This window comes from Polyergus mexicanus, unplaced genomic scaffold (assembly GCF_030449975.1).
Source record: "Polyergus mexicanus isolate NDT 795.1 unplaced genomic scaffold, iyPolMexi1.0 SCAF_8, whole genome shotgun sequence".
Classification (NCBI taxonomy): Eukaryota; Metazoa; Arthropoda; class Insecta; order Hymenoptera; family Formicidae; genus Polyergus; species Polyergus mexicanus.
The window spans coordinates 9,573,542-9,593,486 of NW_027223328.1; the positions used below are offsets into that span (position 1 = coordinate 9,573,542).

At 33.9% G+C, this 19,945-nt stretch overlaps 4 protein-coding genes across 4 annotated transcripts; 2 read left to right on the plus strand and 2 right to left on the minus strand.

The window, feature by feature from the left end:
• Positions 1-49: 49 nt before the first annotated feature.
• Positions 50-18,013, plus strand: Set1 (SET domain containing 1). The gene is made up of 22 exons (XM_070299771.1): positions 50-473; positions 535-724; positions 889-998; positions 1,080-1,339; positions 1,414-1,563; positions 4,941-5,344; positions 5,492-6,205; positions 6,280-6,552; positions 6,677-7,118; positions 7,210-7,407; positions 7,510-7,750; positions 7,895-8,150; positions 8,246-8,384; positions 12,375-14,129; positions 14,209-14,478; positions 14,594-14,905; positions 14,995-15,264; positions 15,339-15,988; positions 16,116-16,752; positions 16,929-17,150; positions 17,238-17,495; positions 17,720-18,013. The coding sequence occupies exons 1-22, from the start codon at positions 470-472 to the stop codon at positions 17,891-17,893; spliced, it is 7,929 nt and encodes a 2,642-aa protein (XP_070155872.1). The 5' UTR covers positions 50-469; the 3' UTR covers positions 17,894-18,013.
• LOC138935866 (uncharacterized) lies at positions 1,987-4,699 on the minus strand. The gene is made up of 4 exons (XM_070300733.1): positions 4,157-4,699; positions 3,706-3,852; positions 3,441-3,614; positions 1,987-3,370 (listed from the first exon to the last, which is right to left on the minus strand). Exons 2-4 carry the CDS (start codon positions 3,791-3,793, stop codon positions 3,093-3,095), a joined length of 540 nt encoding a protein of 179 aa, XP_070156834.1. The 5' UTR covers positions 3,794-3,852; positions 4,157-4,699; the 3' UTR covers positions 1,987-3,092.
• Positions 8,593-9,625, minus strand: Uqcr-11 (Ubiquinol-cytochrome c reductase 11 kDa subunit). The gene is made up of 2 exons (XM_070300734.1): positions 9,417-9,625; positions 8,593-8,900 (listed from the first exon to the last, which is right to left on the minus strand). Exons 1-2 carry the CDS (start codon positions 9,513-9,515, stop codon positions 8,727-8,729), a joined length of 273 nt encoding a protein of 90 aa, XP_070156835.1. The 5' UTR covers positions 9,516-9,625; the 3' UTR covers positions 8,593-8,726.
• A 529-nt stretch (positions 18,014-18,542) lies between the features above and the next one.
• Med21 (mediator complex subunit 21) lies at positions 18,543-19,804 on the plus strand. Its single transcript, XM_070300311.1, has 3 exons — positions 18,543-18,846; positions 18,926-19,037; positions 19,099-19,804. The coding sequence occupies exons 1-3, from the start codon at positions 18,805-18,807 to the stop codon at positions 19,473-19,475; spliced, it is 531 nt and encodes a 176-aa protein (XP_070156412.1). The 5' UTR covers positions 18,543-18,804; the 3' UTR covers positions 19,476-19,804.
• The last annotated feature ends 141 nt before the right edge of the window (positions 19,805-19,945 follow it).

Genomic DNA, 19,945 nt, shown 5'->3' on the forward strand with positions numbered 1-19,945 from the left:
GGCACAGCATGTCACACTATCTGTTCGTTATCTATTCATAGAAGTTAAATAGGAGTGATTTAAAAATATGAACTTGACTCCTCAAAGAGGAGATCTTTATATATATGCTCTTTATCAAAGCTGCGTGCGCGTGCGTGTACGTGTGCATGGATATGACAGATCCCGTAATGGTTCCGATAGCGTGGGCGTATATGTGATATATGTGTGGTGTGTGTAGTTTGTTTTCTCCCGATTAAATCCCGATTACCAGCTCGTGTGATCCTCTTTCGAAATTTTGTCTTTTCGGATAGCGCCACTTTGCTTATGATTCTCCTTATCGTCGTATAGAGTCTGTCTTGATTTCTTTTTTTACTTTGACAGATTCATGTGTAGATGAACGTGCATTAATGCGCGCAACGGACACTGCATCATGCAATAATATTATTATTCAAACTATCAAACACTCTCGACGTGATAACTCTTTTTAATTATGGGTAAGTTTGCAGCAGCTGTGAACCATTTTATGAAAAGGATAATTATGTATAAACATTTTAGAGGATTCTACCAAAGCACAAAAATGGCAACAACATCTGTCCCTCCTGCGAGAGCAATATGTCAATTTGTACAATGCAAACTTAGAATTACAAAAGGAATACGCTATCGCTATAGCTGAGAAGCAAGAGGGTGGATTTATCAATAGACTTCTGGCAACTATAGCATCTTTATACTGTCAACATCGTTACAGGTATTTTATATATAACTTGAAACTTTCTTTGTATGTTTTTATAATATATGTAGAACTATATATAATATAATATAACAATATATAAATATAATATATAAATAATATAGTATAATATAAATATTTATAATAAAAAAAATATTATTCTTAAGATATATATCTTTCAGTGATATAAATATAAAATTGATTGATCAAGAAATACCAGCACACAAATTTGTATTGTCTGCCAGAACTGATTTTTTTAATGATGCAGCTCTTGTTGAAAAAACTGTCTTAGGTAATTTATTTATGTCTGTTTATTTTATATTTGTGATTATTAATATATATCATTATATATATGTTATATAATTATTTTTAGATTGGAGCAATTTAAATAGCGCTGTAGCATTAGTATTGTTAAAATGGATTTATTCAGGCAAAGTGTCTCAAGAACATCTAACATTGGACTTAATGAAAGCAGCAGCTAGTTTTCAGTTGTCAGAAATGGTAGATCAATGTGAAAGATATCTGATTGGGACAGTGGGATTAAAGGATTGTGTAGGATTGTATGCAGCAGCTGAGGAATTGGGTACTTCAAAGTTAAAGGAGCATTGCAGTTCCTTAATTTCAGCACATTGGGTAAAATTATAATATTTCAAATTCTAATAACATTATTGTCTGTGTTATATCTAAAATATTTATATAACTTACAGGAAGATTTAAGAGGCGAAGATTTCAAAGAGATGCCAGGTTCTTTGCTATACAAGTTATTGCAAACTAAGAGTAAATATCCTTTACATGCAGCAGTACGCTTGATGCGCGAAGACGTTGTGTTTCTATACTTAGTGGAAAATAATGCTGAGGTGAGTCTCCTTTTCTTCCTTATGATACGATGAGAAGAGTTCTTTTTTTTATGATGAAATTAAAAAATCTAACGTGATGTAATATACATTAAAGTAAATTTTATTGAAATAATTAAACTTAAATCTATTGATACGCATGACAATTTATATATTTCATACAATACATTAATATAATATGAAAATATTGTGCTGTTAACATAGAGGGATTTAATATTATGATCTGTTTGTTAGGAGATATATTTTAAATATCCTAATATATGTTATCAATTTACATATTCACAGCTCAAGTTTGAATATTAAGTACTTGTATGCACAAAGTACATTTTGATTATAAACATTAAGAATATAAATAATAGTTTTTTTTTCAATACTTTTAGTTTATTATCTTTTGATAATAAACTTGAATTGAATAATGAACTTTTAATAAGCTTGAAAATATAGTTACTAGTAATTTGAACTGTTTGATCACTTAGAAATTCCGAGCATTAATAGAGGTAATGATGATTAGCTCCATATTAGAGCTATTATTAATTTACAATTCCGAATTTGATCGCGATCAATCACCTCATATTAATTAAGACTTCTGGTCTCTCATTATATTCAATCATGACATCAAAAACAAGAAATCATATAAATTTTTTTATGAAAAATACATTTTGAAATAAATTTAGATTTTTCAAGTTACTATTCACACTCAGTAATATAAAATATATATAAGACAATTTTTATTTATTTGTGGATTAATAAATAGCTAGTAAATTTTGGTCAGTTGTAAAAATTATCTGCTGTCAAAGTCATGATATATGAGAAAACATTAATTTTGGTATCTCAATAGAAAACACTTTATATGATTTCTCGCTTCTAACGTTATAATTCAATGTGACTATAGTGAGGGAACAAGAGCTTTAAAAAGTTTGATGGGACTACCTGTAACAAGGCACAATAGGCATATCTTTTGCTCTCCCAAGATACACATATAATAATTATAGTGAACTCTAATTTAATTAATAATTGCAGATATAAAATTTATATAAAAAAGCTTAGCATAAAAATAGGTTTGTATACTTATATCCGTTGTAATATATTTTATAAATAGAAACGTTTTAGATCATTTATTAAAATATAATTGATGTAAATTGCAAATTTAATTTAGGAGAATTATTATCTATAACACAAAATAATTCAAAATTGATTAACGAAAGAATTTTTTTTTTATTTCTCTGTATAATATCGATTATTTTATTCAATTATTCTAATATTATTCTAATTCATAAAGAGAAATATAGAAATTTTGTAAAATCAAAATTAAATTACTCAATAATTTTTTAAAATAAATTAGCTATTTATATAGCCATTCATATTGAATAGACATCAATATTTTTGTATTTTATGGTACAATATTTGCAATTTGTTGCAAAGGATATATCTGCACTCCCAAAATTATCAGAGAAGACTTTGTATCTCTCTTTCTCTTATGCATTAAATACATTCTTTTAAGCAACACATTATGTGCCATGAACTGAAAAATTTTACATCAATCTTACAATCAGCAGAGCTAAGATTGTTCCACATATTTTCTTAAACATTCCTATTTGTGAAGGAGATGAATTGCATAAATGAAAACTACAAAAACAATATTCGGTTGGACGAATTGGTGCTCCCCTATGTTCACCTATAAAGCAACCTTCGTCATAGGCAGTTGTTACGATCTCTTCCTTTTTATGCCACTGCTCGTCAATTTCATTATAAACATAAGAAATATCTTTCTGTGGCGCGCAGTCTCTCTGAACAGTGGTTATTGTAGATGCTAAAAGAAATTTTTCAAATAAACAATTACATTATTATTCATGATTATTTTATCGATATTGTCAACCTACTTTTAGATTCATATCGAACAGTTCTCTTCATACAAAGTGTTGAAGTTGGACAAGATGTCTGAAATTTGGCACTCCCATCAAAATGGGCACAAAGCAGATGTGTATCTTCCGGTCTTGTCAGTGTCGTGAGACATTTGAAACATGAAATGCCTTCTACTTGTCCTCGTGAAATATCTATAAATTTTATATTATATTAATCTCGAAGTTTTATTCATTTCTCTCTGATTATAATAATCAAAATATAAAATAAGAAAAATATACATACATGATAAAATACTGATATATAATATCATAATCTGTAAATTTGGCTTCAAATTGCACATTTTATTAATAATATTATTTTTAATTCTCATTAAAAAATAATTACTTAAATTAACGAAGTATTTGTGTGATTAATTTATTCCAATAAAATCTGAAACAGTGTTTAAGATTAATTAATGTAAAGTTTTTATTTTTTCCTAAATCTTATAGAAATGTTTTATCTTTAAACTTATTAATCTTATACATATTTAGAAAACTTAATTCTCTTTGACTTTTAATTAAGTTTTTAAAAATGTTCTAAAGTTCATTTTATCTATATGTAATTTGCTACGAAGCACTTTTATTGCCAAAGCAATTTCATGTAAATATAATTAAATTTATATCTTATATAATACATTTTTCTATGTGTCAAAATGATTACAAATAATCACTTTTTTTAAATTTTAGATAGATACCTCTTTGTTTGACGTTTATTAAAAACTCAGATTTCACTATATTGAAAGTCTTGTTTATTTCTGTGCTAAATTTCTAAATCATAATTTTCTTAATTAGTGAAAATTGGTGTATCAGTCTCGTCAATACTCTATACGTATATATATGTATGTATATCCTGCTACCAAATACAGTAACATACGATCATGATACTTCTATGATACACCTATCACAGTATTACACCAATCGCACGCGCCGTGTAATGCATTGTGACGACTTATTTCGCGATACATGCACGATATGATCGTTGCCGTAAAATTTTTTTCCGCCTTTCTCGCATAGAAACGCATAGAGAGTGACTGGTCGACGGCCGATTACGGTCGGTCGGATGTACCGCCGGCCACGTCATCTGCCTCGGAGATTTTTTAATACTCTTGCGTCCTCCTCCATGTATATCAGAAAATAATCTCCATACACTTCCTCTATAAACGCTTTTTCACACTGAACCGATGCTACTCGTGCCATTACAGTGACTCAATCATCACACAGCCACGTGCACGTATACATACAGGCGCACGCATTGCGGTCATCGTACGCGCTGATAGTCGAATTAGTGGTTCTCAAATCTCTCAACCTTTTTTACATAAATCTAAAATAGAAAGCAAAAAAGTATGACATATTTTTTTTATTATTTTTATACTAAATATATCTATATTTTTGTTTAAAAAATTTTAATATTTTAATCATTTTTAATACCATGTACATGTATGTCTTTTATTTTTTAATAATATATGATTGTTTATATAGCTTCCAAAGGCAGTCAATGCTGTAGATCACAAAGGAGAAACGGCTCTAGAAGTTGCTCTGAAAAGTCGTCAGCCATCTCTAGCTCGTACCTTGGTTGAACATGGAGCAGATCTGAGTGCGAAAGACGCAAGAGGTTTATCTCTCCTTCATTCAGCAATTCTGAAAGGAGACTCCTATTCGTCTGAATTTATAATTGAACAACTGGAAAACAACAGCAATGTGCAGAAGTTATGTGAACCTGTAAACATTATCGATGGTGCGAAAAATACAATTGATCTTAACCAATTGGAAGGTTGTACTGCTTTACATCTAGTAGCAAAACATAATACAGAAAGCATGTTAGCAGTTGGATCAAGATTGCTTCAAGCAGGAATCGATCCAAATTTACAAGACCATAGAGGATGGTAAATATATTTTTTTGATTTAAAGTCTCAAGACTTACATTATTCCGAATAATGTAAAAGCTAAATAATTATTCGTAGAATTTGAAATAGGATTTGTAGCCTCTAATTTAATATCAAATATAATTTTATACTTGCTTATATTTACAGGACTGCACTTCATAGCTGTATCTCGGAGAGAAACGATATGCTGTTTGATCTGTTACTTGAGGCAAAGGGTATAGATATAGACGAAACCACAAACGAAGATGATACACCATTGTGTTTCGCAATGAAGACAGATCCCTTTAACGAGTATTTCGTGTCTAAATTGTTAACTAAAGGCGCTATACCGAATCCGATTTATAACATCACTGGAGATACATTGCTTCATATTTTGACCCGAGAATGTAGAGAAGAGGCAGCACTATTCTTAGTGGATTATTGTAAAAATAACTTAACGAAAACTAACAACGAAGGTTTTACGATATTACATGAAGCATGCAAGGTTGGCTTAAAAGATCTGTCTCGAGCTTTATTAAAGAACGGTCTGCCAACCGATGTTGTCACCTTTTCCACCGGTGACACGCCGATTCATTTCGCCATCTCGAATTTATACACAGACATAGTCACTGAATTATTAAATACTTCTGATTCGAGTTCGCAATTAACTATTAAGAATAACGCAAACGAGACGCCTCTGAGCTTAGCTATAAGGGCACCATTCAAAAAAGGCAAAGATATTGTATTGGCTTTGATAAAAGCTGGAGCTAATGTGAATGAACGCAACAAGGAAGGCCTAACTTTGTTGCATCAGGCAATACTAAAGGAAGATTCAGCTACTGCTATATTTCTGTTAGAAAATGGTGCTGATATGAATGCAAAGTGAGTTTATTAAAATCTATATCTACAATTGCAAGATCGATATTATTAATAAATTCGTATTTCAATATGTGCAGAACAGTCAATGGAGAAACGCCGTTACAACTGTGCGTACATTGTAGACTAAGCGAAGTGGTGGAAACTCTTTGTAGACGAGGTGTGGATCCTTCAATAGGATGCCCGTTATGGGACGCTTTAGACTCGGATCAAGAAGACACCGCGTCAATTTTGGTTAAATACGGAGCGGATACTGATTGTTGGAGTCCTGGTCCCGATGGCTGTCAGCAAACACTGCTACATAGAGCTATCGATGATAATAAGGAGGATATCGCACAGTTTCTAATCAGAAGGTACTGATTTGCGCATTTTTTGCTCAAGGAAAATGAAAAAATTAATTGTAGATTTGCTAGAAATAAGAAAAATTATATTAAAGAATTGTTATATCTTATTTTTTAATCGTGATTTATATCACAGCGGATGCGATTTGAATGCTCCGAGACGACCTGGTCCAGATGGTGCCGGTGGAGATGAAGCGAAAGACGAGTGTACGCCGTTACATTTGTGTTGTCAATGGGGATTGGAACAAGTTGTTCAAACGCTCATCGAACACGGAGCCGACGTGAACGCCCGCGATGCGGAGGGAAAGACTCCTGTGCATGTAGCGATACAGAATCAGCATTCGCAGATAATCTCTCTTTTGCTGTGTCACCCGAATATAGATCTGAATAAGAGGGATAAGAAAGGACTTACGCCATTTGCGACTGCTCTGACGGTCCGTAACAATAAAGCCGCGCAAGCGATATTAGAGAGATTACCTAAGGCCGCCGAACAATACGACAATAAGGGCAGAAACTTCTTGCATACTGCCATACAGAAGGGTGACATGGAGAGCATTCTGTTCTTATTATCTATACAAGTATTTGAGTTTAATATACATAAATCTTTATAATCAAAGCATTGGGATATAAAGAACTGTAATTACAGCATTGCTATTCCTCTTATTGTAGATAGATGTAAATTCAAGAATACATGACGTTACACAAACGCCTCCATTGCATCTCGCTGCTATATCAGGAAACGAGATGTTGGTGCGAAGTTTAATATTAGCGGGTGCTCGTGTTAATGATACTGATGCAAATAGGAACACAGCGCTGCATGTGGCGGCTAAAGCGGGACATGCCACTGTTGTCTCCGCGCTATTGCAAGTAAGACAAAATATTTAACGCAAAGAATTCATGTTGTATACCGAAACTGACTGAGTGTATCTAATTTAAGATATATTAAATTATCAATTGTTTGTTGTATAGAACAATATTAACTTCGACGCGGTGAATGCGGACGGTGACAATGCGTTGCATGTAGCTGTAAGAGAAGGTCATGTATCAGTAGTGCGGACGTTATTGACCGAATGTACGCTGGACGCGGAGGCTGTGAATCTCAAAGGCCGTAATCCTCTACACGAGTTAGCCAGATGCGCTAGGGACAATGCTGCAACGATATGCGATCTATTTTTAGAATGCATGTCGCAATATCCCGTCAATAACGCAGGTATAAAGAATACGTGATAAATTTTCTTTCTCTTAAGAAGACTAAAATTATTCTGAAAGAAAAACATTATAATTTCTTAAGAGAGAGAGAATGCATATATTATACAAAGTATGTACCATATGTCCTATAAAGTCTTTATTTCAGACTTAGATGGAAACACACCGTTGTTGATTGCATACATGAAGGGTAATGGCAATCTTTGCAGAACATTGGTAAAAGCCGGAGCATGCTTAGGTTCGATGAATAAAGATGGAATTACGATCTTCAATTATCAAGTAGCAACGAAACAATTATTATACAGATTATTAGACTCTCTAACGCAAGAAGCGCCATGGTCTGACAAAGATTGCTGCTTAGAATGCGGAACGAAATTCTCTCTTACAATGCGCAAGCATCATTGGTATAAATGATTTGTATATTCTAATAACAGTAATTGAATATATCAATCTTAGAGTGGCACAATTTTTATTGTATTCTTTCTTTTTTTTTTTTCAGTCGGCACTGTGGACGTATTTTATGCAGCAAATGTTCGGGTCAGGATGTACCAATTTTGAAATTTGGTTTAAATAAGCCGGTACGTGTATGCAACATATGTTTTGATGTATTGCTGGGTGCCGGCTCTCTTCAACCATCATAATTAAGAGTTTATATATAAAAATTGATAGATCATTCCCCAATGTTTTTTATATGAAAAGAAAAAGCATATATATATGAACTGAATTGAAAGTCTGTGCATAATTATATGTCATTGATATTTTATGTATCCTATTGTATACACATTGTTCATGTTAAGATTTGTTAAAATTAACTCGTAGAATTGAAATACAGATGATGAAGACGCTATATGTCGATATAATTTTTATCTCTAATAATTTAATCTTTTTATTGCTAGCATTTCATTATATATATACAATGTTGAGAAATTAAGCTTTAACATTGCGAACAACAATTGGATCTTTATAGGAATATCGTACAATTACTTAAGTTTACTAAACAGAGTCTTTGCGACGCAATGGTCTACGCATTGCACGTAATCAACAAGTTCCTCTAAACAAGTTTCTTCTGTATTGGATCTTGAATTAACACGATCATTGCATGTGGTCAATTTTTCTTGCAAATTGCTGCATTTTACTTCTTGAGCGCATTGCTCCTACAATAAGAAAAATTATTAGAAGGAAAGTAATGCTGGATTATTATAAATATATTAAATATTAATTCTTAATTTATTAGTAATGATCAAGTTATTAGTAATTGTAATAACTGATCATATAATAATTCCAATTTGTTGGTTAATATGATTTATATTTTATATTTTCACATATATATACATAAATATACATTGAAAATATATATCGAATAAATCAATACATTTATATAAACTCCGGTTATAATCGGTGATTATAATTGATCAAATAATACTTGCAGTATTTCGTGAATACAGTTGGAATAATCATTTCTTGTTTAACATAGAAAAGAGAGATAAATTATATAATTAGATTTTTTTACTAGGCGATTTCTTGTGAAATTAAGTTAATCGGAGTTTGTGAAGAGATCTTAGTGACTTAAACTTTAATGAGTACGTCTTTACTCCGAAAAATTAGTGATGCATTTGCATTCCCATTCAAAAACAATATTATGTAATAATTGTAATGATTGTATTACTTACACGAAGTACTTTCTGCGGATCTACCAATTCTTCTTCTTCTCCCTCGTCGGCCTTCACTATCGGCAAGTAACGTTTGAAAAAATCCTGTATGACTGGCATTTCTCTAATTAGAAATTCCTGTATTAGAGATCGATAATGTCTAAAGTTATCTTTCGGTAAAAGCTCCGCGAGGTAACCACCAACGGTTGTGTTCGAAAATCTTATTCTGGGTAAAACAGTTACCCCACGGCCGTTCAGAAATTAACCATCGGTTAAAGTTACCTCGCCAGATGTGTTTAAAAGTGCTGACGATGAGTAAAACTTGTATCAGCTACGCATTGAAGATTGAAATTTGATTAATTAAAACAAAGAAATTTTAGTCTCTTTTGTTTTGATTAGTCAAATTCCAATCTTCAATCGATTGAGCGCCTCCTGTATTGCGTCGACCAATCAAAATAAAGAAATCTTTGCTTCCTTTATCCTGATTGGTGAATCAAACTCTGATGATAGATTTTCGAACGCAACTCTGTATACGAAACGCTGAAATAAACTCTGGCGGCCAATCGACCTCTTGCTTTTTCACAATATTTACAAAAAAAAAAAGGAAAAAAAAAGAAAGAGAAAGGATATATTTCTCAAACAATAAGACGAAGAGACGAAAGAGAAATTTCATGTGTGCATATCTCATTTACAAATACAAAATTGCGCGCTATTTCGAAAAAAGTGCACTTATTTTTCCCCCACACTTTTCATGGTAATCGCGCAATTTTCGAGTTTTGTTTTTTGGAACTTGAGTCAATATGCCATGAGCATATTTCTCTCATTGTCAGCAATATGTACAAACACTTCATCCGGTTTTACATCATAGTTAATCATATTACAGACATTGCATACATTGGCACAATGTCAGCGTTTCCGCGAAATTTTGTCGAATATTTTCGCGCGTTCATAGAAGGAGGAAGCCGAAAGGCCCGTGACTCATTTGTTTTCTGACGATGCCAGGTCTAGAGAATAAAGGATTTTTATCCGCGACGAGGCCTTGACACTTGACACCAAACCTCGCTTGAGAATTTATGATAAGCGAAAAAAAGTGGTCTCGTCAGTCCTCAGAATAATCAAGATTGCGGCTGACGAAATTCACGTTTCCATGAAATAATATTTCTCTGGGCGCGTTCCACTTAACGATACCGCAATGCTCGCGAGCATTATCTGTCTCTGTTTAACTTTCGGTGAACAACAAAGATGAAACGATACCATGAGCGTTGCGGTCGTGAAGTGGAACGTGCCCTCTGTCATCAATTGCTTCGGCGATGGTGTCATCCACAAAGTTATCATCCGAATTAGTTTGCCGCGGAATACAAAATCACATTTGACATCGCGAGGCAGGCACGTGGATATCGTCGCGTGTGACGACTATATATATATATATATTTGTTTAACCTTTTTTAAAATTGTATATATATATACAATTTTAAAAAAGACTAAACCAATCGAAACGTTTAACAATAATTATAATTAGAAAGAACGATTGGGTTTGGAAAAATAAAGGAATGATCCTCCGCGAAGTAATAGAATCGCAGAGAAGACGGGCTCACACAAAATATAAAACATACCGTTAGTCTTGAACTGCCGCGCAGTTATCTGCTACATTCGCCTTTTCACAAATTTATACGGTGGTGTAGGGGAATGCGCAAAGTGCAGCTCGCGTGCGCGAACACGCTCGCAGGTGCGTTTACTCGTGCTCATCAGACGAGAGCATCGTGCGTGTCGTCGAGCGCGCACGCGAGGCGACAGCGGGAGTAGACTTGTCGGCGCGTTTCTTGCCGCGGAACTGTCAATGGTTCCGATGAGAACGGTCGAGAGGATCGGTTCGATAACTAAACAAGGACGCTGTCTCGCTCGCACAATATCGCTGGACATTACAAAAGCGCTCGTTACATGCTGTTGTAGAAAAAAAAAACCGCAACGTAACTGGATAAGGGTCTAAAGGTCTAACGGAGGAAGAAAGAGAGAGAGAAAGAGAGAGAGAGAGAGAGAGAACAAGAGTGAGAAGGAGTGGCAGGGTGAAAGGAAGACAGAGAGGAAAAGAGGAGTAACGAAAGAGTGAGATTCCCTCGCTAGTTCGACGTAGCTCGCGATCGAGAGATGGACGCTTTAAACGGAGGATTCTACTAGACGAGAGACGTTTTCAATCGGGTCATCGTCACGACGGTAACTTAGTTTAAAAAAAAAAAAAAATCAAGAAGCGCTTTTGAGGTTATGTGTTGTTGAGAAAACGACGTACTCTTCACTCTCGCGCGATAAAACGATCGTACGAGCGAAACCGGAAGGGACCGTATCGTAAGTTTGTGATTGAGATGCGCTTTCGAATCTGATTAAAGATGCTGTATTGATAAACGCCACTCGGCGATCATATCGATCCACTAGTGAACTCCTTTGCATCTTCTCGATGAGAGAATGTATTTTCGTGCAACAATCTACGAAGTTGTCGAAGTTTCACGCGATTGTTTTCTTTAATGTAATTATACGCGTACAGTGAGAAACAGAGAAAAAGAGAAAGAAAGCGCTAAGAATGCTCGTTGATGGTCTGTAAAAATTCGTCACCGCTAGTAATAACATGATAATTTTTGTGGTTATTGAATACTCCGATCGTGTAATCACGCTGTATTGTTGATATAATCAAAGTATATGGAACACTTAATATTTTAACAACGAATTCGCTATTTTTGTAACTAAAGTTAATTATTTTTAAGTGACACACGAGAAATAGTGATGTGCAAAAATTGTGTTACACTGATTTGCAATTCAGTTTATGAAAATGTATGTAATTTGTTTATGTGTTGATAATCACGGTTTAATCCTTTCTCGGAGGATGTGAATAAACTTTGAGCCGCATAAACTATCTTACACTTATCATAATATTGATATTGTTTAAAATTTGGTTAAACGTTTGCGACAGAAGTTTACATGAATGGATGATGCTTGGAGGCAATGAACGGCATGGAGAGACATGGTCATGGACATGGACATTCACATGCGCATTCGCATCGTCATCGCCATTCCCATGGCAGTTCTCAGAGCACGTCGCAAAACTCAAGTCAACCGCCTTCGAAACATAGCCACGGTCACGTAACACACTCGCAGAAAGATACAGCTGTGCCACAAGTGATTCAAAAACAGAGGAATTACAAGTTACTGGTCGATCCGTTTTTAGTTAAAGGTGCAACAAAACTATGTAGATACGATGGAACTGTTCCAGGAGATCCGACATATCCGCAGGTTCAACCTCGAGATCCCAGATCGCAATTGACAAGAATCTGGACCAGACTTGAACAACTCGATCTACCTGTACCTAGATTTAAAATTGACTCAAATTATTGCGGAGAGCCACCTCCGCTTGAAGTAACGTTTTGCCATTTAAATGATAATATCGATAAGACATTTTTAACAAACATGGTTCAGAAATTTGGATCCATAGAAGAACTTCTTATTTATTATCATCCAGTAACTAATAAACACCTTGGTATAGCGAGAGTAGTGTTTGAATCAATTAAGGCATCGAAAGCATGTGTGGAAAAATTAAATAATACATCTGTGATGGGAAAAGTGTTGAGGGTTTTTCTGGATCCCTTTGGGGAAGAGTGCAAGAAGATGTTGGAGGAGTTAACGACGGAGAAAAAACCGGAAAAGAAGGTAGAGAAAGAAGTGGTGAAACCCGAGATTGAGCAAGAAAAACATCAAACACCAGTGGAAAAGGTTTTACCCGAGGAGAGGGAAGACTTTAGAAGTAGTAAAAAAGCTATTCTAACTGTAGATAAGAACAGAGAGCCATATGTAGAAAATTCGAGGTATAATAAATATAGGGATTATCCTACACCAAGTGGCAGCACAGGTAGTGACTTGGGTTATGGAACAGCGCCGAGCGAACTGAATTATTCTAGTAATTATTCTCAAAACTCTACTCCTGCCACAAATTATGATTTTTATTATGGCAATTATCATCATCAACCTCCAAGTAGCTATCTAGCTAATATACCGCAAAATGTATCGCAGAATATACCAGTCCAACAAAATTCAAATGTTTGGTGGAGTAGCAACTCTGGGACAGCGGGATATACACCTTCAGCATCCGTTTGGCCGATTCAACAGCACGCGACTAATTTGGACAATGCAAGTTCTAACATAACACAGATTAGTAATAAGACTTCCAATGCAAAACTACATCATACTCCCAAAAAGGAAAAGGAGAATCAGGTTATGACGAAAAGTGCATCGCGTGATTCTCCTGACGAAGCTCGCAAGACGTTAGATTTAGATACAAGAATTGCTATGTTACTAAAGGATAAAGCAGGTGGAATGGCACCCCCATTTTTACAATTTGGCAGCGATTCGGAAGATGACAAAAAGTCTCTACAAGACGATAATGAAATGTTATCGGAGCCACCCAGCCCTTTTTTATCACACGAAATTTATAAGCAATGTTTCGAGAAAATGATGGAAAGAAATAAAGAACGAAGAAAAGTTCACGAGAATAGTATCAGTCAGTTTTCCGTGGACGAAGATTTGGGTAGTGTTATAAGTTCCAGTGAAGACGAGGCGTTATTAGGAAGTTATAGTCCAGCACCTGACGACGATGAACCTGAACCACCTAAAGAACCACCTCCACCTCCACCACCTGATGACGACAGAATGTCTTTGAGTCCTTTGAGTTCAGGAGATGAAAAGATTGAAGAAGTGGGTTTATTTATATATTACATTAATTATATATGTATGCATATATTATTTTATATAAAAATATCTTTTTAATATGTAGGTAATAGCACAAACTGAACCTTCGAGTCAACTGTATCCAGCAACTGGTTATCCAGGAAATTTAACTCACTATCCCTCTAATGATGTTTACAATTGGCCGCGACCGGCGCAGTATCCTTATCCGTATGGAGCAACTTACTTGCAGAGCCATTATCAACCTACTACAGCGTCTTTCTCGGGATCAGTTGGAAATCAAGGGACAAATTATTATTCCTCTTTTCAATCGCGATTGCATGCTATAGCAAACTATAGCATCACAAAAGATCCACAGGCAAGATTATTACATTGCATTGATATAAGATTGAATTTTTTTTTTTTTTTTTTTTTTTTTTTTTTTTTATGTAAAAACGTTTTGGTTAGAAAATATTTAAAATATTTCTATTTAGGGTCCTACCATCAATGGAGTACTAAGCAGAGTAGTGAATGAATTGAAGCAAATTCTAAAAAAAGACTTTAATAAAAAGATGATAGAAAATACAGCATTCAAATTATTTGAGGTTTGGTGGGATGAAAAGAAGTCGGAGAAGAGCCAAACTCATGATAGTGGCGAAAATGCTATCGTCAATAACACGACGAAAGAAGATGTAAAAACCCAAGGATTATCATCTTTATTAGAGCAAGCAACACCGTTAGGACTCAATTATGATGGATTTGGTTTGGGTATTAGAGCTAGCATGCCAAAGATGCCTTCATTCAGGGTAAGATGATTTCATATTGTTTTTATATTTTATTTTCTTCAATAACATCGATTGTTACATATCTGTTCGTTATTTTTTTTTATCTGCAGCGTAAGATCAAAGCTCCAAGTCCATTACCGCAGGATGAGGATAGCCGACAATCGGGTCATGCTGATATGGAAACGATCGAAAGCGACAGCGATCTGGATGTACCACCGGCACAAAAAACGAAAAAAGCGATGATCTCTCTTCCGAGTGTCTCTTCCTCGACATCGTCTTCGTCTTCGTCTCTTGAAAGCAGCAGTGAAGAAATCAGTTCCAGTGAATCTTCCGATAGCTCAAATGAAAGTTCTGATGAAGAAGCTTGCTTTGAGGATGAGGTATGTACAATATAATAAGCGAAGATTTAAAAAGATAACAGTTATATCAATTAAAATTGGTTTATTTTTTTTAGCAAGATACAGACAGCCATATGTCTGATCACAGGCCATTGGCTTGTAATAGTGAGGATCCTGATATATTGATGGAATTTGCGATTCAAAAATCATTAGATTGCCCCACGCCGACTGGTAGAGAAACTCCGGTACCGGATATCAAAATTATAGATCAAAATTCACACGAATTCCCACAAATTGATAATGATAATCTGATTAGCTCCATATCTCCTGTGAAATACGAGAGCGTCAAAGAAGAAGAAAGAATTTCTGAGAAATTGCCTACCATGGAAGAAAAGCCATTCGTTGAAGTGTGTGAAACTTTGGACACGGAAACGAAGGATGCACTTAAAATCACCGAAGAGAAAGAATCATTGGTTGAAGCAAAACCTGCATCGATAACGTCGGTAAAGGAAGAAGTACTACCGGATATACAAAAAATGGAAAACTCGGCTGCGGAAGCCTTGATGACTCTAGCTGGACGAGATAATATCATACGTCATAGGAGTCCTGGCTCTATACAACCTAATATTATCAGAGCATTGCAGACGATGTCGGCGAAATACATCAATGACGAACCTATTTTGAAAGAAAACGAAAAGATCGAGATGTTCAGCGAGATTCCCACAACGGATTCGGAGGAAGAAAGTTTAGAAATCAGAAGATTAAGGTTAGTAATCAGTTTAACATAAATTTTTAAATAATCATTTTTTCTTGTGTACATAATATAATATGATGCATATATACTAAGATTATCGTCCTATAATAACGATGAAATATTGCAATATTTTATATAGGTATCAAGCAGAGACGGATCTTCGATTAAACGGGCAGCAGACACCAAGTTCGCCTGGTTCTCAGGCTTCGCAAGTATATATGGAACATTCGTATTCGTTGCCACCTGCGCAACCGGAGCCCGTAGAGCCGGTGATACGCGTACCACCAGCCTCGGTGAAAGTAAAACATCCGAAGATCGTCAAATTATCAAAATCAAAAGACAAGATTCATAAAGTGGAGAAACAAAAATCCAAGAAATATACAAAAGTGCACAGTAGTCATCAGAATCACGAAGGAGAAAAGGAGAATATCCAGAATGATTATATATATGATAAGTTACCTAAACAAATTGTGGAATCGAAAGTCATATACAAAGAGCGAGATCTTATATCGGAAATGGCTATTTTGTACGAATTTTTAACAAGAGGTATAGATGCGGAGGATGCGGAATACTTGAGAAGGAGTTATGAGGCTTTATTAGCAGATGATACCCAAGGTTATTGGTTGAATGATACGCATTGGGTCGATCATCCTCCGACGGATATACCAAGTCCCGCGAAAAAGAGGAAACGAGACGAGCTTCGATTACATGCGAGTGGAAGTGCTAGAACGGAAGGATATTACAAAGTCGATATTAGAGAAAAGGCTAAACACAAAGTAAAAAATTAAATATACTTGATATATAGAATATATATATATTTTTTTTAACAAAATGAACATTTTTTTCAAATTTAAAGTTTCGACACATATTTCGATATATTATAGAGTTTTTATATTTATAGGAATTATATGAATAATCAAATTTATGTAAAGTAATCGATTTATTCTTGCAGCACCATTATGCTCAAAGTATACAACGCAGTAATGATGTGGAAGACAGTACCAGTTCTTATATTGGAGGAGATAGTATAATGAACGGTCCAAAAAATAATTCTAAAGCATTGACTGGTAAAATGCAGGCGCTTTCACGCGAGGCAAGAAGTAATCAACGACGGTTACTAACAGCTTTCGGAATTGATACTGATAGTGATCTTCTCAAATTTAATCAATTAAAGGTAGATATATGTATAAATGTATATATATTTTCAATATCTAAAATTTATATGATTCATTTATTCTAACATACACATTTTGTGTTTCAGTTCCGCAAAAAACAATTAAAGTTTGCCAAATCTGGTATTCACGATTGGGGCTTGTTTGCCATGGAACCAATCGCGGCTGATGAAATGGTTATAGAATATGTAGGACAAATGGTTAGACCAGTTGTCGCTGACTTGCGGGAAGCCCAGTATGAAGCTACCGGAATCGGTAGTTCTTATCTCTTCCGTATCGATTTAGATACAATTATTGATGCAACAAAATGTGGCAATTTGGCGAGGTTCATAAATCATAGTTGCAATGTGAGTCAATTACAATTATCTATCTTTATAACCTTGAGTGGTTATTCAATATAATAAATACATTCTCTATATGAAAAAGAATTATAGTCTAAATGAAAATTCAATTTTTGATGAATCAATAGAAAAATATAACCAAAATCCAATATTAATTAATCGTAGAGGAGGAAAGAGGCAGAATGTTTGCCATGTATTTTGTATAATTACCAAATCTTTATTTTTTTTAGCCGAATTGTTATGCAAAAGTAATCACGATTGAAAGCCAAAAGAAGATTGTAATCTACAGTAAACAACCAATAGGAGTTAATGAAGAAATTACATACGATTATAAATTCCCATTGGAGGATGACAAAATCCCTTGCCTTTGCGGAGCTCCTCAATGTCGGGGTACTCTCAACTAAGTTGTTTTTTCTTTTTTCCGTCTTCTACACTTCATCGCGCCCTACTCATATTTTTGTAAATACTTTCCCATGTAAACATTTTATAAAATGCAATGGAAAAAAAATACTAAATTATGTTAAGATGCGTTCTTCCTACTTTATTATTATGAGAGCCCTTTAATACAGTGTGTGATTTTAATATTTGGGAAAACAAATAGAGAACAAATATATGAAGCATCACACATACTGTGTGTTAAAATTATTTTTCAACATTTAATTTTTTTGTATTTATTATCAGCCATTGTGAACGTTAAATGATAAATATGTATTAAAAAGGGAATAGAACAACATTTGTATTTAGTGTGCAATCATAAATGCCATTATAAATTATATGTATATATTTTATGTGTATTCTGTACATATATAATTATAACAAAATGTTTATATATGTTCGTATTTTATCGTATATAAGGTATTATATATACAACCCATTCTATAAAATTGATATGAAATATGAGAATCCGATTTTGAAGAACTCATTTCTGAAAAACAGATATTTTTCGTCAAACGACCAATCCAATCTATCAACATTCGGATTCATGTAATAGTGGTTTAAGGATCTATAGAGAGGGGGTGTATACACTATTGTATGCAAAAGTGTAGGTTATGGTTTCCTGCAATTTTCTAAGATTTTCGTCTCTGAACTCTGAATTTCTCGTCTGATAAACATTGGTAAATCAATGTAAACAAGGTTTTCATACATTACAAAAACGTGTCTAAAAGATTAAAGTGAAGTGATATTTCAACAATACATTTTTGAAAAAATGTATCGAAATATATAGTGTTTATTAATAACAATTAAACTCTCATTTATTGATCATTGTGAATATGAAACGATATATAAATAAATTGTGAGTTAATAATTTGGCATTATGGCAGATCGTTTGACACAATTACAAGATACTATAAATCAGGTAATGCAAATTTTTGTTTGGTCGTTTATTCTCCTAGAATCTAATTTTATCCGATACATGTTAATGTCTGTTGTTTTAGCAAGCGGAACACTTTTGCAACAGCGTTGGTATTCTACAACAGTATTCTACACCTAGCAAATTTCCTGGTTTTGATCGCATTGGTACTCCACAACCACATCAGCCTCAAGAAGGTAATAATTAGTTCTCATATTAGAATATTGGTATTAAACGTACATGGTTTATTTGTTTTAGATTATGCTGCTTTATTTGCAAATCTCATTGCGAGATGTGCTAAAGACATAGATACATTAATAGAGAGTTTGCCAAGTGAAGAATCATCTCAAGAACTGCAAGTAGCTAGCCTTAGCAGACTTGAACAAGAGAATCAACAGGCTGGTGAGCAATTAGAAGAAGTAGTGAGACAAGGAGAAGCACTCCTTCAGCGAATTCAAGCTGCTCTGCAGGATATAGCGCAAAGTCAATTAGATATGCAAAATCCCTCGTCTACCACCGTGATTAATATGAATCTTAACAATTGTAATATAAAGCAAGAAACGTCTATAAATACCGTGCCTTCAAATAACACACATCAACTATCGGATCCTTCACCTAATTCAATAAATCAATGACATATTTATGATTTATTGTAATTATTTATAGTGAAACATTTTTGCAATATATAAATAATCAAATCGGTCAGTTTTTTTTTTCCATTGTGATATTGATTGAGACAATAAATGGAACAATAGTTTACAATTTCATAATATTTCTGTATTTTGGTATAATTGTTTATAATGAGAATATAAATTTAATGGCGACATAATAAGTTTTAAAAAACAAAAATAAAATTTTTTTACACAAACTATATTATAAAATTAAAAACCAAAAACAATTTCATCCAGAGAAAATAATAGCTTTATTACAGCTGTTATTGAGTTTTATTGAGCTCTTTTAGAATATATCAGTCCATATGTGCATATGTTTAGAGCTCAGATTCTAGTATCTTACAATGTATATTAATTATGTGATTAATGTAAACGAAATAAAAAAAATAAAAAATTGGAATTCTTTGGATTGAGATGCTTTGTGTTTTGATTTG